Below are 13701 nucleotides of genomic sequence, written 5' to 3'. Positions count from 1 at the left end.
AAAAACAAAACCCACTAAAAAATAAAAGGTAAATGTTAATTTGGCCTGAAGATTGTGAAGACCTGAGCAAAAAGCAGGATTCAGAGTGGAAGAAGGGGTGAGGAGGAGTGCAAGGGCACTTGAATGCACATCACTCATGGAATAAATAGCTCTGGGTGTTTTATACCTGCCCTCAGTGTTGAGTGGGGAGAGGAGCAGCCAGGGCTCCTCCTCCTGCTCCTCTGCCCCCATCAAAGAACTGCCACTGCAGTGTCCCTGGTCCCAGCACCTGCCCCTCTCACCTTCCCCATCTCACCTGCCCCATCTCACCTGCCCAGGCACTGTCAGGAGCAAAGTCCACAGCAGGAAAAGCAAGGCTGAGGCCTCAGGAACAAAGCAGCCTTTCACAGCAGCGGCTTGGCCAGAGGAACCAGGGAATGTTCCTGTCCAAGGGCTCCCAAACGGCTCCCAGCTTTGATCCTGGGCACAGGGCGGGTTGTTGGCGTTTTTCCTTTCCTGCTTTGTGTTGCTCTTTAATTTTTTTCCTTCTTACTTCATGGTGTAATTTTTGCATGTGTCTACAATTTCGAAGAGAATTTTCTTGCCCCTCTGGGAAGAGAAACATTCAGCTGGGAGCAAGATGTACACTCTGTACAGCCCTTTCACCTTTCTCCTGAGGCAGAAAAATCCCTCCTCCAGGATTCACTGCAGGCACAAGTGTTCATCACCATCATTTTCAGTTCAGAGGTTGTTTTCTGAATATGTCTTATAAATCCCAACCACATCCCTTCCAGGGGACTCAGTGGCTTGCATGCTCAGGTGGCCTTTCAGGCTCCCCAGGTGACAGGGACAAGCATCTTCCCCCCTGAGCAGCGCCCAGACGTGCTGCCTTCCAACCAGTTTTTATGTCGCCTGTCTAAAGCTGCTCCCCCACCCCAAATGCAGAGGGAGGGGATGCACCAGCCCAGGGCTCTCCCCTCCTGCAGCACAGGGAATGGTTCCCCATGAGCCTGGTCACTCACACAGCGTGGGCCACACCTGACACCCCTGGCAGGGCAGGCTGAGCCTCCCCTGCCCACTGCCCACATCCCAAATATTTTTAGGCAGTTGGAAACATGCCTTTGCTGCTGCCAGCCTTCCATGCAGGGCTAGGAGGAGACAGATGGGACGGAGAAATTGAGTCAGCCCTGAGAGGTCACTGTGGCAGCCAAAGGAATAAAACCATCCCCCTCCTCTTCCTCCTCCTCTTGCTCCTCGTCCCTCTCCCCCTGCTCCCAGCACCGCCTCCTGACGGATGTTGCCTTTGGAGCAGGCCCTTGCAGCCCAGCTGCCGAAGTAAGGCTGTGGTGAGCCCTGTCTGGAATCCATCACTGTCTGTGCACAGGGACGCCAGCCAAGCCCTGCTCCTGCCGGCTGCTGGCAGCCCCTGGCTGTCCAGGGGAGCACCTGCGGGTCCCCCACTTCCCAGCGCTGGAATTCAGCTGGAGAACAGCAGCAGCAGGGGCTGGGAGGGGAGCAGCCCCCCCACAGCCCCAGGGAGCCCCAGCCCAGCCCCACGCTGGGGGAACGGTGCTTTTCTGCTGGGCCAAGGTTTGGGTTGGTATCTCCAAAGGAGGTGGTGCCATGGAGGCTGTCCTTTGCCAGCCTGATGTGCTGGGCCATGCTACAGGGCTCCAGGTGCCACAGGGCCTTTCCTGGCTCTGCCACTGCATTCCCAGATCCTCAGGAACATCCCTTCAGCCCTCCCCATGAGGGCTCATTCATTCAACACTCTTTGGGGTTCATCCCGCTCTCCTTGAGCAGCAAATGCCCCCTCCTGCAAACAGACCCCAAAGAAGCATCGTCCCTCTGTTCCCATGGGTGCAGCACCTGCCCAGGATGTCCCTGGTGTCCCTTGTTTGTGTTATCTGCACCACTCCTGGAGCTTTACCAACACCTGGCCACAGCACCCTCAGAGGTCTGCAGCAGTGCTGGTGGAGCTCCAGCCTCGCTCCCCTGAGAGCAGGAGCTGGAGAAGGATGGAGTGGATTGCCCTGAATTTGGGATGTGCCTGCACACATGTGCACGTCCTTCCCCCAGGCAGGAAGGCCCCAGCAGGCTGGAGGGAAAAGGAATTCCAGCCCAACTCCAAATGCCCTCTCACAGCAGCTCAAGCTGCCAAACCCCAAAGACCCCCAAAAACTCAAATTTGTTCTTCAAATCAATGGATCTGATCCTGTCCTAGAGCCAGCACCTGCTCTTCCAGCTGAGGACAGGGAAGCAGGGCTGGAGTGTGTGTGTCCCAGGAGCAGGAGGGGTTTTCCTGGCTGCTGGGTCAGGAGTTCAGCATAAACCAGGTGGTCTCATGGCACTGGCTGCATGGGCAGCACTGCCCTGACTCCCATAGAGGAGATTTCCTGGGAAGAGTGGGGCCTTCATCCAGCTGCAAAACAGATGTGTGTGCTGCCCATGCACCCTAATGCAGGCAGGGCAGGGGCTCAGCTGCTCCCCAGCATTGCTCCAGCACCATTCCCTTGAATCTGTCTCCCCAAACAGGGGACAGCAGCCACAGCCCCACAGGTTTCTGCTGGATGTTGTTGCATTCAGGGCTTTTTTCCCATCCAAGGTTTGGGAAAGAGGCAAGGAGGTGAATGTTCCTCCTTGCCCCAAGTCCTTCATGGCTAAAGCAACCAGGCAAGTGAGCACATGGAAATGCAAGGAATGGGGGGACAGGAAGGGGCACAAGGGGCCCTGCTTCCCTCCTCATGCTCTAAACAGTGTTCTAACAGTGAGAGGGAATGTGGGCAGGGCTGGGGAGCAGCACAGGCTCCCTGTCCCACAGGAGCATCCCCCCCTGCTCTGGGAATGTGCACCCCTGAGCAGCCCCATGGACAAACACAACAGCACCTGCAGGATTAAGGAGCACCCTCATTAATGCCAGCTCCAGAATTAACAAGCTGGCTCCACCACCCACTCAACTTCCCAAAAGTCAGGAGAGGGTGGGAGGGAGGCAACAGGAGCCAGTTACTTTTAAGATCACTGGTGAGCAATCCAGCAGGAAAGTGGCCTGAGGTGTCACACCAGCGACTTGGGGCCGGAAATATTTAAAATCTTTTTCATTTTACATTTTAATCTTCTCCTTTTCATCTCCAGCAAAACAACCATGGCTGTCAGGGGATGAGAGGATGAGCACAGGAATTGTTTATTGGGGAATGCCACCTTTTGCTGCAGAGACCTGGGAGGGCAGCACCTTTCCCAGAGACCTTCTCCTGCAGGATTAATAGGGGTGCCCAGAGCAAAACCCTTACTCACAGAGCAGTGAGACCCCATGTCCTTGCTGCCAGCAGCAGGGATGCCTTGGTCATATGCTCTGAGGGAACCCTAAAGAAAACTCTTCAGGATGCTGCCCCACTGTGCTGCTCACAGAGCCCCCCAGAAGCTGTTTTGGGGGAAATCCAGCCTTTTAGGAAAGCAGAAGAGCTACTGACCAGAGAAGAGTTTGCAGCCACGGGGCCCATAGGTTTAGCTCATCCCTTCCTGATGGCACCCAGTGCCCTTGCAAGGGGGCAAACCAGAAAGAATTATTGGCATGTCTGTATTAGAATAGAAAAACATGCTAAACCAGCAGCTGTGGTGCAACTCCAACTTCCAAGGCCCTGAAGGACCACAGAGCTCAATGAAGCTGTTTTGGGTTAAATCCTGCCTGAGCCACTGCCTCGGGTGAGCGCCAGGGAGAGTCAGGGATGCTCCAGGTGAGATCCGGGGCAGGAGGGAGCTCTCCCAGCCTGACCCCACCGAGTTCAGCCCCAGCCCTGCACAGAGCAGCTCCCCAGGCAGCACCACGGGAGAGCATCCCACTTCCAGGGGGATTCCCAGCCCAGGGCATCACCGTTCCCGACCCAGGGCATCTCCCCGTCCCCTCTCGCACAGCTCAGCGCCGGCAGGATCGTGTCCCCGCCTCACCCCTGACCCTCCTCCCTGCGCTGGGACCCCTGTGTGGTGTCACCCTCCCAGCGAGGTCCGGCTCACGGGGATGCTCCGTGCCCGGGCTCACGGGAGCCGGCGGGGGAGCCCCGTGACGCGGGCACGGCTCGGGGATTAGCGGGCAGACGGACGTGACTGCGAGGCAGTCGCCTGGCGCTAATTAAAGAAGGGATATATTTAGGCACCCGGTTATCCCCTGCATTTCACCTATTTTTAGCTGCCAGTCTGCCAGGCTGGGGTGGCACATGGGAAGGGCACGGACGCCAGGCAGGATGGATCCAGCCCCAGCAGCAAGGAGGTCACAGCCGCATGTCCTGGCCAACACTGAGCCCCTGGGGGGGGAGAAACCCTATGTCCAAACTGGCTGCAAAGGAAGAGAGAGCATTTCTTTTTCCCCCAGAAAGGCAGGAAAATGGGTTTCAGGAGCATCCCTGCTCAGTCCTTGCCCCAGACCCATCCAGCCTTTGCCACCATCCACATCCCCACATCCAGGAGCTGAAAATGGCCCTTTTTGGAATCATCCAGCAAAAAGCACAGCTGTGCCCAGGGCAGAGGCAGCTCCCTCATTCCCAGAGACCCATCCCTCTGCAGTGGCACTGGCCTGGCAGCAATGCCACTGGTTCCCATACCTTCTTTCTCTCTAATCCTGCCCCTCAGCACAGCCAGAGTGTGTCCTTGGCACATGGCTGAGCACCTCATCCACATGGGCCATCTGCAGGTGTGGAGCTTCCTTGGGTCCTGAGTACCCTGAAAAGAGCAGAGAAACAGCAGGAAGGACAGTGCCCAGCACCCCTGCATCCCTCCTGGGCCAGCACAGCCCATTAGTCCCATTCATTTCCCCCTTTGCTTCATCTCCAAAAGCACTCTGGGGTTTTATATTTGGGGGTTTGAGGTTTTTTCCCCCTTTCCAGAGTGAAATGTTGATCAGGTCCCTGCTACCCTCCCACCCACCACACCCCCTGGCTGCCCTGCTTCCCTCATGGAGTGGAGGGTGGGGTGTGGGAGAAAATCAAAATAATGGGATAATAAATGACCCAGGGAGTCGAAACCCAGCTGAAAGCCAGGCTGCTCTGGCTGGCCTGGGAGGAGGCTTCCCAGCAGGGAAGGTTTGGTTTGAGGGTATTTTTGGAGCTGAACAGAATCCAGGGGTGACCCAATTTCTTCTCAGGTGACCCATCAGATAAAGCCTCTCCCAAAACAGTCAGGCTGGGAAGTTTGGCCCATAACTCAACAAATCTGAGATGGAAAAAAAAACCCACCCCAATTTCTTTACTTATTTAAATCCTTAGGCTCCAGGAGCAGGTGTCCTGCACCCTCCAGTGTGTGGAGAGTGGCCAGGGCTGTGTGAGGTTGTGAGCTCCCATCACCTGGGCTGCAGCTCGCCCTGGCTCCTTCCCTGCTGCCCATCAGAATTAGGCACCGTTTGAGCAGGTTTACGATAATCATCAAATAACTCGTTCATTGACAGCGTGTCAGGCTGAGGAGACTGACTGAGCCCTCGTTTGCTGATTGCTAATTAGCTTAACATTCCTAATCCCTCATTAGTGACTATGAAGTAAGCTCTGAAATATGAGGTCAGCCCTAATCAGCGTTTAAAATATAAAGCCCACTGGCACATGAGGGAGGCTGGAGAGGGGGTGGCTGCAGGCCAGCCCTGGGTGCTGCCATGGTCACAGGGAATGAGGCTGCACAGAGCAGAGGCAGATGGGGAGAGTTAAATCCTGTGGAGCCACGGACACCTGCACACCCCCCCAAGCTCAGCCCCTGCATTCGGTGCCCTGGATTCACATGGGAACAGCAATGTGGAGTGCAACACTTGAGGGGCCTCAGGTTCCTCTTGAGTCCTCGGTGCATCCAACAGCAATTCCAGCTGTGGCTTCCATTCTGGGCAGACTGTCTACAGAATCACAGAATATTCTGAGTTGGAAGGGATCCACAAGGACCACGAGTCCAGTTGTTAAGTGAATGGCCCAGACAGGGATCAAACCCATCAGTGTTTGATCAACATCAGTGATCAGTGACCAACAGTGCACCTGTGCAGGATGCTCTGGCTTTCCCCCCAGTTCCCACCTTCAGGATTCCAGGTCAGCTGCAGGCAGCCAGGCTGCTGGCAGTGGGACTTTCCCCAGACACCCACCCCCACCCTCTGATCCTGGGGGAAGGAGTCAAATCTCAGCATTGGCAAGCAGGAGCCAAAGTGCACTGGGCTGCCACTTCCAGGCCATCATCTGGGAGGAAAAAATGGCCCTTAGTTGTTGTGGCTCAATCCTCTGGAAGAATAAACTGCTGTGGACTGAGAATTACTTATTCCTGGCTGGGGGAACCTCTACAGGAGGGCTGTGGACGTTAAAATAACCCTAATTAAACTCCAGCTAGTGAGCCTTGAAAAAGGAGAAAAATATCTCTAAAATAACCCTAATTAAATTCCAGCTAGTGAGCCTTTAAAAAGGAGAAAAATATCTCTGTTTCCATGAAAATGCAATTTGAAAAGCCCTTGCACCAAACTCTGCTCATCCGGGGTGCTGCTCTGTGGGTTGCTGGAGATGATGCTCTGGGTTTGGGCTGTGGGGCAGGGCCAGGAGCCGGGAGCAGGGATCCTTTGCCGGGACACTCAGGGGGTTATTCCAGGGGAGGCACCGCTGTCCCCTCGGGCCCGCTCGGCGTGGGCAGGAGCATCTCTCTCTCTCTCTCTCTCTCTCTCTCTCTCTCTCTCTCTCTCTCTCTCCACATGAGCGCACATCAGCGATGACGCCCGGGCAGCGGCTGCCGGCAGAGGCTCCGCAAATCTCCCGCGGACGGAGCCGAGCTTCGCCCCCGATTCCCGCTCCGCAGCACGGAGACACGGGATATTTTGAGCATCCTTGGCAGCAGCGAATGAGGATTAGTCTGCCTGTGGAGCAGAAAATCCCAAACAGCCTGGCAGAGTTACTCCTGTACCCAGACACTCCACAGGCCATTTTCTGCCCCATCAAGTAGCTGGTTGAGCAGGCAGGCTGGGAGTACAGCCACCACCAGAGCTATGAGAAACTGGGGGGAGACCAACCAAGAGACAAACACGAGTCTGGATTTATGTAAAAAAAAAAATTATTTATTTTGGAGGAGGATTTGAACATCGACATGCAGGTACAACATGAATAAAAATTATTGCACCGCTATTATGTGGCAATTGTTCAAGTTTCTAAAAACACAGAAATTCCACACTTTCTCTTATCTAGCTAAGTGCTGAGTGACACGGCTTGGCAGAGCCCAGCACAGGAGGTGCTCTCACAGCCACCTGGATATGGTAATCGAACACAACGTAAACACACACTTCTGTCAAATCTTCTACTAGAAGTACAGAATTATCCTTCACATCCAGTAAGAGAAAACCAGAGAAAGACTTTATCCTCCCCTCTTCAGAAGAAAAACAAAACAAAACAAACAAAAAAAAAATTACTCCAAATCACACCTTAATGCAAGTGTGGCAAACAAACCCACAGGTCACTCCTACCCCTTCCCCCACAAGCGCTCTTTAGTACAGCAGCAGCCAAAGGCCTCCAACATTCAGACCCAGGAGTGGCCAGTACAACGCTAAAGTCTAATATTTACAATAAATATCATCCATTTCTCTTAGTTTGCAACAGTAAGAGACAAAGGGAAGAATAACACTGAGGCACGGGGCAGGGATGCAGGAGCAGAGAGGAGCTGCGGAGGCCGAACCAGCTCAGGCGCTGCCGTCCCAACACGGGCGAGGAGCAGGAGACACATCCAAGCTGACAGAAGGGAAGAGGGAAACAAAGCAGGAAAGCAGCATATTTGGATGGTGACATGCATGGCTCATTCACCAAACACACCTCACCTTGGCCTCCTGATTCGGGATTACCCACGGAGACCAAGGGCTGCACAGGCTGGGGCCTCCCTTGGGCACTGCAGCTGGGAACACACTCGTGCCCCTCAGACACAGCTTTTCCAACTCCCTGTTCCTTCCCAACACATTTTGCAAGCTTTTTTTTTTGAGAAGGTGTTTAAGGAATTTATAGCAGAGCAAGGAATAAGTCTTGGTGTATCTACCTGGCTTATTATCAAAACTTAATAGAGAAAGTGTTTTTGCCCAAACCCTTTGTTAAAGTGCGCCATGTAAATTTGACAGCAGGTAGAACAGGGATGATGGGGCACCTGGCACACTGAGGGAAACTGCAGGACTGAGCAAGAGCAGGGGATACAGGGCTTCACTAAAATGCTTTCCTGGCAACGTTGTTCGGCTTTGGCTTCCAAAAACCCACGGATTTTTAATTGCACTGACCACTCTCTGTACCGTAGCTACAAAAGAGGCAACAAAACACGTACCTCACCTTTTCTTTGGCCAACACAGGCAAAAGCAGCAAAAGCTGTGACATAGCAAGGTTTTCACTCCTCCTTTTATGCCTAGGAAAGGATAATTCTGCAATTCAGCATGGGAAGCAGTGGCTGCAAAGGCAGGGAGTCAGCAGCTTAAAGCTGGTACCGTCACAGGGTCCCACCCCTGCCCGTGGGGATGAACCAGGTTACCCAGCCTGGCTCACACCCCATGCTCACCTACGAGCAGTGGTCAGCCTTCTCCTCAGGTTTTTTAAACACAGAAGGAAAAGGGGGACCTGCCACCCAGGGAACAGCCAGGTCAGACCACATCCTCACACAACTCCTTAATTTACACAGACACTTCCATTTCACCAAGGTCAGGTGCTCTCAGGAGATCAGCTTGTCAAGGAGGCTTGTCTTTGTAATTACCACAGACTCAGGATGCCAAATCCACTTTTCACTATTCCTGTCCATGCCATAATATCCTGCGCTGTTTCTCAACAGTTTTTTAGCAGATCAACCCATCAGGGAGAAAACCAGCCATGCAAGTGCCAGATCCTGCCAAGTCTGTTCCTCACTTGCTACTGCTCTAAATCAGCACTGAACGACACTCACCACCAAGAGCACTTGGAGAGGTTGGAGACACCCAGGACCCTGACAAGGCAGTGGAAATACTGTGGTTTGTAATTGCAAACCAAGTGTATACGAGCAGCCTATGAATTCCAGGGAAAAGAGCAGAGAGACAGCACAGCAGGCTCTGCTCTCAGTACCACCACAACCAGGTTTATTAAGGTGTTACCTGGGAGCGCTGAGGCTTTGGTTAGTGTAGTAGCAACACCATACATGTTCACACTGACACACAGAGTAAACACTCATTTAAACACGTTAAAAAAAAAAAAAAGCTCAAACCAAACCAAACCTTGGTCCAGAAATGAAATCCAAGCAGCCAAAATCAAGTATATAATGGGGAGAATCAACTGCTACACAGAAAGAAACAGGGTGAGATTCCAGAGATTTTCTTTTGAGCTGTGGGTTGTACCAAAATCAGATTGAAAGAGACAGAGAAAATATATTCCTATATAATAAAGATATTTGCATTCAGGGGAAGCGAATCAAAACTTCAAGTTCAGAGAAAGCCAAGACAGTGAAGGAAGCAGCAGTGTAAGGAAATCAGACCAACAGAGATGGGTTTTAGCCTGGAATACTGTTGCACAGACATTCTGCTTCTAACAGAGTAAGCCAGTGAGATCCGCAGGGAGATCCACTCAGACAAGACTAGGATACAAGCTGAGCACAATCTGGGACAAATGATGGGAGTGTTCATTGAGAGGAACTTTTAGTTGGATGAAGAGGTACAGTGCTACAGGTATCACCACTCAACACATTTATTGGTGCATTATTATTGGTCTAATCCTCAGCAGGGAGCACTGTCACCCAGAGTCGGTCACACTTAGAGCAAAGCGATGTCTAAACCTAGGAGTAAAGAGTAAGATTTTAATGCAAAGTGACCTCAGCAGTGGAAATGATCTAGCTATTAAAGCTGAAATCTGAAAATATCACATGTGTTTTAAAGTCTGCTTGCAGCTTGACCACAGAACTCGAGGAGTCTGAACTCTTCATAGGTTTGTTTTTAAAACGGGCAGATTCAGAAAACTCAGCAAGTTTCCCAAGCCCCAGTTCAGAAATGTTAAGGGACACCTTAAAATCCCTACCTATTTAGACTCACCAAGAGATGGAAAAGTCTCCAAGGTCGTTTTTCATTGAGATAACTTTGCCAGACACTGGAGACTATGCAACTAGAAATTTTTCTACTTTAAAACCAACCTACAGGCACCCCTTTCCTGGGGTCACTTACTCTGAGGCAGGGCAAGTTATGAATTGAAGCCAGAGAAAGGAAGATAAAACATCACTAAAATTTTAAAAACAGAAGGAAAAGTTGCCATGTGTCCCATACAGATAAGTAAAAACAATCCCCCCCAAAAGCCAGCTTATGGATTGGAGATTTCTCTTTCTGATAATTCCATTGAAAAATACTCCTACTTGTTTCAAAGAGAAGACAGGGATCTCTCTCTGCCCAGTCTCTCCAGCCAAGTCCTTTGTCTCCACATCCTCTAAGGACACAGGACTGTGAAGACACATGGTGACAAAGAGGTTTTACTTGCACCAAAGAGGGTGTGTAGTTTCAGAATAACTTGCAGACAAGAGGGTAGGCTCTTGTTCTTGTCAAGGGACATCAGATTGTAAAACTGGAGCAAAAACTTGACATTTGTGAATTTCAATGGAATTTCAAAGAGAATGCTGAAAAGCAGAAATTTAAAAACAAGCTGCCTTTTTTGCACACAGAATTTTTGGGATCTCAAATAAATGCAGAATTAGAGGGAAGAGCACATCAGGCCCTAAACTCAGGCAAAATAAAAGGTGTGGAAGGGAAAAAAAATGAAACCAAAGTGTTTCTTAAGCCGTGCTTTAAAGATACCCTGTTCTAAAGAGACCTCAAACAGCAAGCACTACTGTGTACAAAAATAGAATAGCAAGGATGAAAAAACACAAAAAACAGTATGAAAAAAACCCTCCCAAAAATAGATGTACACAAGTTCTATTTTATATTAGTGTATATTACAAAATTCAAACATGCAGTCTCTATTTTGAATGTAGACGCTCCAGTCCATGAGTACCAGCGATGCTGCTATGTTTTCTTTACAGCATCATCATGTGACAGGGGAAAGTCTTGTATTTTTAACTGATTTCCAACCTCTTTGCTTTTTGCTTGTGCCAGAGTCCCTTCTTTACAGGGCCTCGTGCTGCCATCTGGCAGAGGAGATGCTCTCAGAGCTGCTGGTCCAAGAGCATGAGACAGCTCTTTTGACGGAGTGATTTTGCAGCTCCCTGCCAACGCCTCAGATGCTTTAGCACTGCAAAAAAGTGCCTCCTTTTTGATCACCACAGGACATGTTGCCTCCTTTTTGGCCCCCATGGGACACACTGCCTCCCAGGGCTTTGCTGGATGTAAGGACTCTGCACAGGACCCACTTGTCGTGGTCAGACTATCTGTGCTAGAGGGTTTGGCTTTCTCTTGACATTCTCCTACTTGTGAAATTTCCTGCCTTTTTTGTTTCAAATCTCTCTCCTCTTTAAAGGAGGCGCCCAAATCCTTTTTCGTTTCCACCTCTCCAGACCCAGACATGCTGAGCTTCAAAGGGCCCAACACGCTCTGGGCCAGGGGCACCAACTGGGACACGGAGATGGCACTGGGGATGAGGAGTGGGGAGGACACGGGTCCTGCTGGGCTGGTTTTGCTGGAGGTTAAAGCACCCTCTGCCTGGGATGAGCTGGGCTGCTGCTTGTCAGGGCTAGGACTTCTTTGGGATGTTTCACTGGCGCTCCCAGGAGACAGAAATGAGGAGCTGTGCTGTTCCACAGGCTGAGGCGTCTCCTCGCGACCCTTCTCGCCGCGGTCTGGGGGGCTCACCGCGACAGGAGTGCTCGTGTTTGCTGGGCACCATGAGGAAAGTGCCAGCAGAGGTTTGGAATCCTGTTTTTTCTGACTGCTTTCTGTTAGCACAGGCTCTTTTATGTCAAGTTTACCACAGGAGGCCCCAGAAGAATCACCTTCTTCAAGTTCCAGGAGTTTGATAGATGGGCACTGCACATGTTCGGTGAGATCTACTGGTTTTTGAGTACCTGGAATTCTCCCAAGATCTTTGATTGCTTCAGAAGACCTGTCTTTTGGACCAAAACACTCCAAAGTTTTGTTTTCTGGCAATTTATGCTCCTTTGCAGTTGTTTCTGATTTTAGGGATGGCTTTTCTGAATTAGCTAGTTTTTCTGAAGCAGTTCTTGAGGGGAGCTCTGGTGGGGAGGGGTGCACACCGATTTGCAGAGGCTCTGAAACAGGCTTTGCTTGTTGAGTATTTCCCTTCTGCAAATCTTCTGTACCTTTTGGATCTTCAGGTAGAAAGGCATCGTCTTCAATACTATCCTTGCTTTCCAATTTAGATGAAAACTTATTGTCCTCATTAAAAGAATCCGAGCCTTGGTCTCCACTGCCACGGGGCTTGTCCACCCTTCTCCCATCCTGACTATCTTCTGAACCATCATCTGTTTCATCCTCAGAAGAATCTACTTCCCTGATGGCCTCCTGCTTTTGCAGGGACTCCCTCCTCTCCACCCTGTCCTGCCGAATGGCACCCAGCTTCCGTGAGCCCGGCTTCTGCAGCATCCCTTTTTCTGCCAGCCCGAGTTTGCCGCCCGTCGTTTCATTGGCAGATTCCTGCAGGCTCTGGAGGCTGGGATCCCGCTGCAACATCTCCTTCTTGAACTCAGAGTGGGAGATATCCAAGCTATGCTTCCTTGAGGAGCCCAGCTTCTTCTCAGAGGAGGACAGAGAGGCAGCCAGTTTCTCGGCCGACTGCACTCTCTTCAGCAAAGGAGACCGAGGGGGCTCGGCACTTTTGGGGCGAGAAATTTGTCTCACCAGTGGTGGAGAGGAGTGTAGTTTTACTGGGAAAGACTGGATGATACTGGAGCTGCCAATTGAGTGTCCTGGCAAAGGAGATGGGGAGCGCTGCGGTGACGTGGACTGTGGGGTTGGTGATGGAGTGTGAGCCAGCGGGGACAGAGGGATGTTTCCTGCAGATTTACGCCTTGGAGATCTGTACTGCCTCTGGAGCTTTGGTGCTAGCCCATGCAGGGAGCTGGGTCGGATGTGTCCAGAGCTGGCTGGAGAATTGGGAACACTGGAACTGGGAGAGCTGCTCTGAGAAGAATTGCCACCAACTTAAAAGAAAAAAAAAAAAAACCAAAACCAAAAAGAACAAAGAAAAAAATACCAAGAAGATTAATACATATTTGGCCATTAAAACAAGTTATTGAAAATAAGTCAAGACACAATGCTATGTTACTCCAAAGCACAGCAGTGATGTTGAAGGCAACATTGCCAGGCTTCTGATGGAAATTCACATCATTAGCACCCAACACCAGAGCACAGTAAGAAACACTCAGCTATGAGAACACTTTTCTGGAAAAAAAACCCCTTTGATCAGACAAACCACGTGTTTCATTGCTATTCTCTGGATGCAAATCTCTTTATTCCAGCAGCTGATTCAATTTTCAAATATGACTTTGCCACACTGTTTTGATTTCTTTTCTCTGAACACAGAAAATGTGTCAAAATGCTACGAAAAGATTGCAACTTATAACACACATTTTCATCAAAGTGGAAGGATGCTGTAGTACAGCAAGTGCATTCTTAAAAGGATGTATGGATTTTCATTTTTAAATGAATCAATGAACAAGAACACATCCATCTTTAAGGTAATCAACATCACTGCTGTCATTTGCTTCACAGAGAGACCTGCTACCTGCTGCTGTGTATTTTATTTCCAAAATTATTCAATCAGCAAAAGTCTCCTCCAGTATTTTCTTTTCTTGTTTGACTGGATT

At 50.6% G+C, this 13701-nt stretch overlaps 1 protein-coding gene across 11 annotated transcripts in view; it reads right to left on the bottom strand.

Annotated features, from left to right (window-relative positions):
• Positions 1-7016: 7016 nt before the first annotated feature.
• Positions 7017-13701, bottom strand: part of MAST2 (microtubule associated serine/threonine kinase 2) — a 187856-nt gene continuing 181171 nt past the window's right edge. For all 11 annotated transcript variants that reach the window (XM_071436627.1, XM_071436628.1, XM_071436630.1 and 8 more), the window contains one exon: positions 7017-13035. In XM_071436627.1, the coding sequence (XP_071292728.1) occupies positions 10946-13035 (2090 nt within the window). In that variant the 3' untranslated portion in view covers positions 7017-10945. The remainder of the gene's footprint in view (positions 13036-13701) is intronic.

The sequence above is a fragment of the Agelaius tricolor genome, unplaced genomic scaffold, assembly GCF_023055355.1.
Source record: "Agelaius tricolor isolate 1412-34295 unplaced genomic scaffold, bAgeTri1.0.p SCAF_11, whole genome shotgun sequence".
NCBI lineage: Eukaryota > Metazoa > Chordata > Aves > Passeriformes > Icteridae > Agelaius > Agelaius tricolor.
Note: the sequence above shows the minus strand (reverse complement) of the source record. Positions and strands in the feature narration are given on the sequence as shown.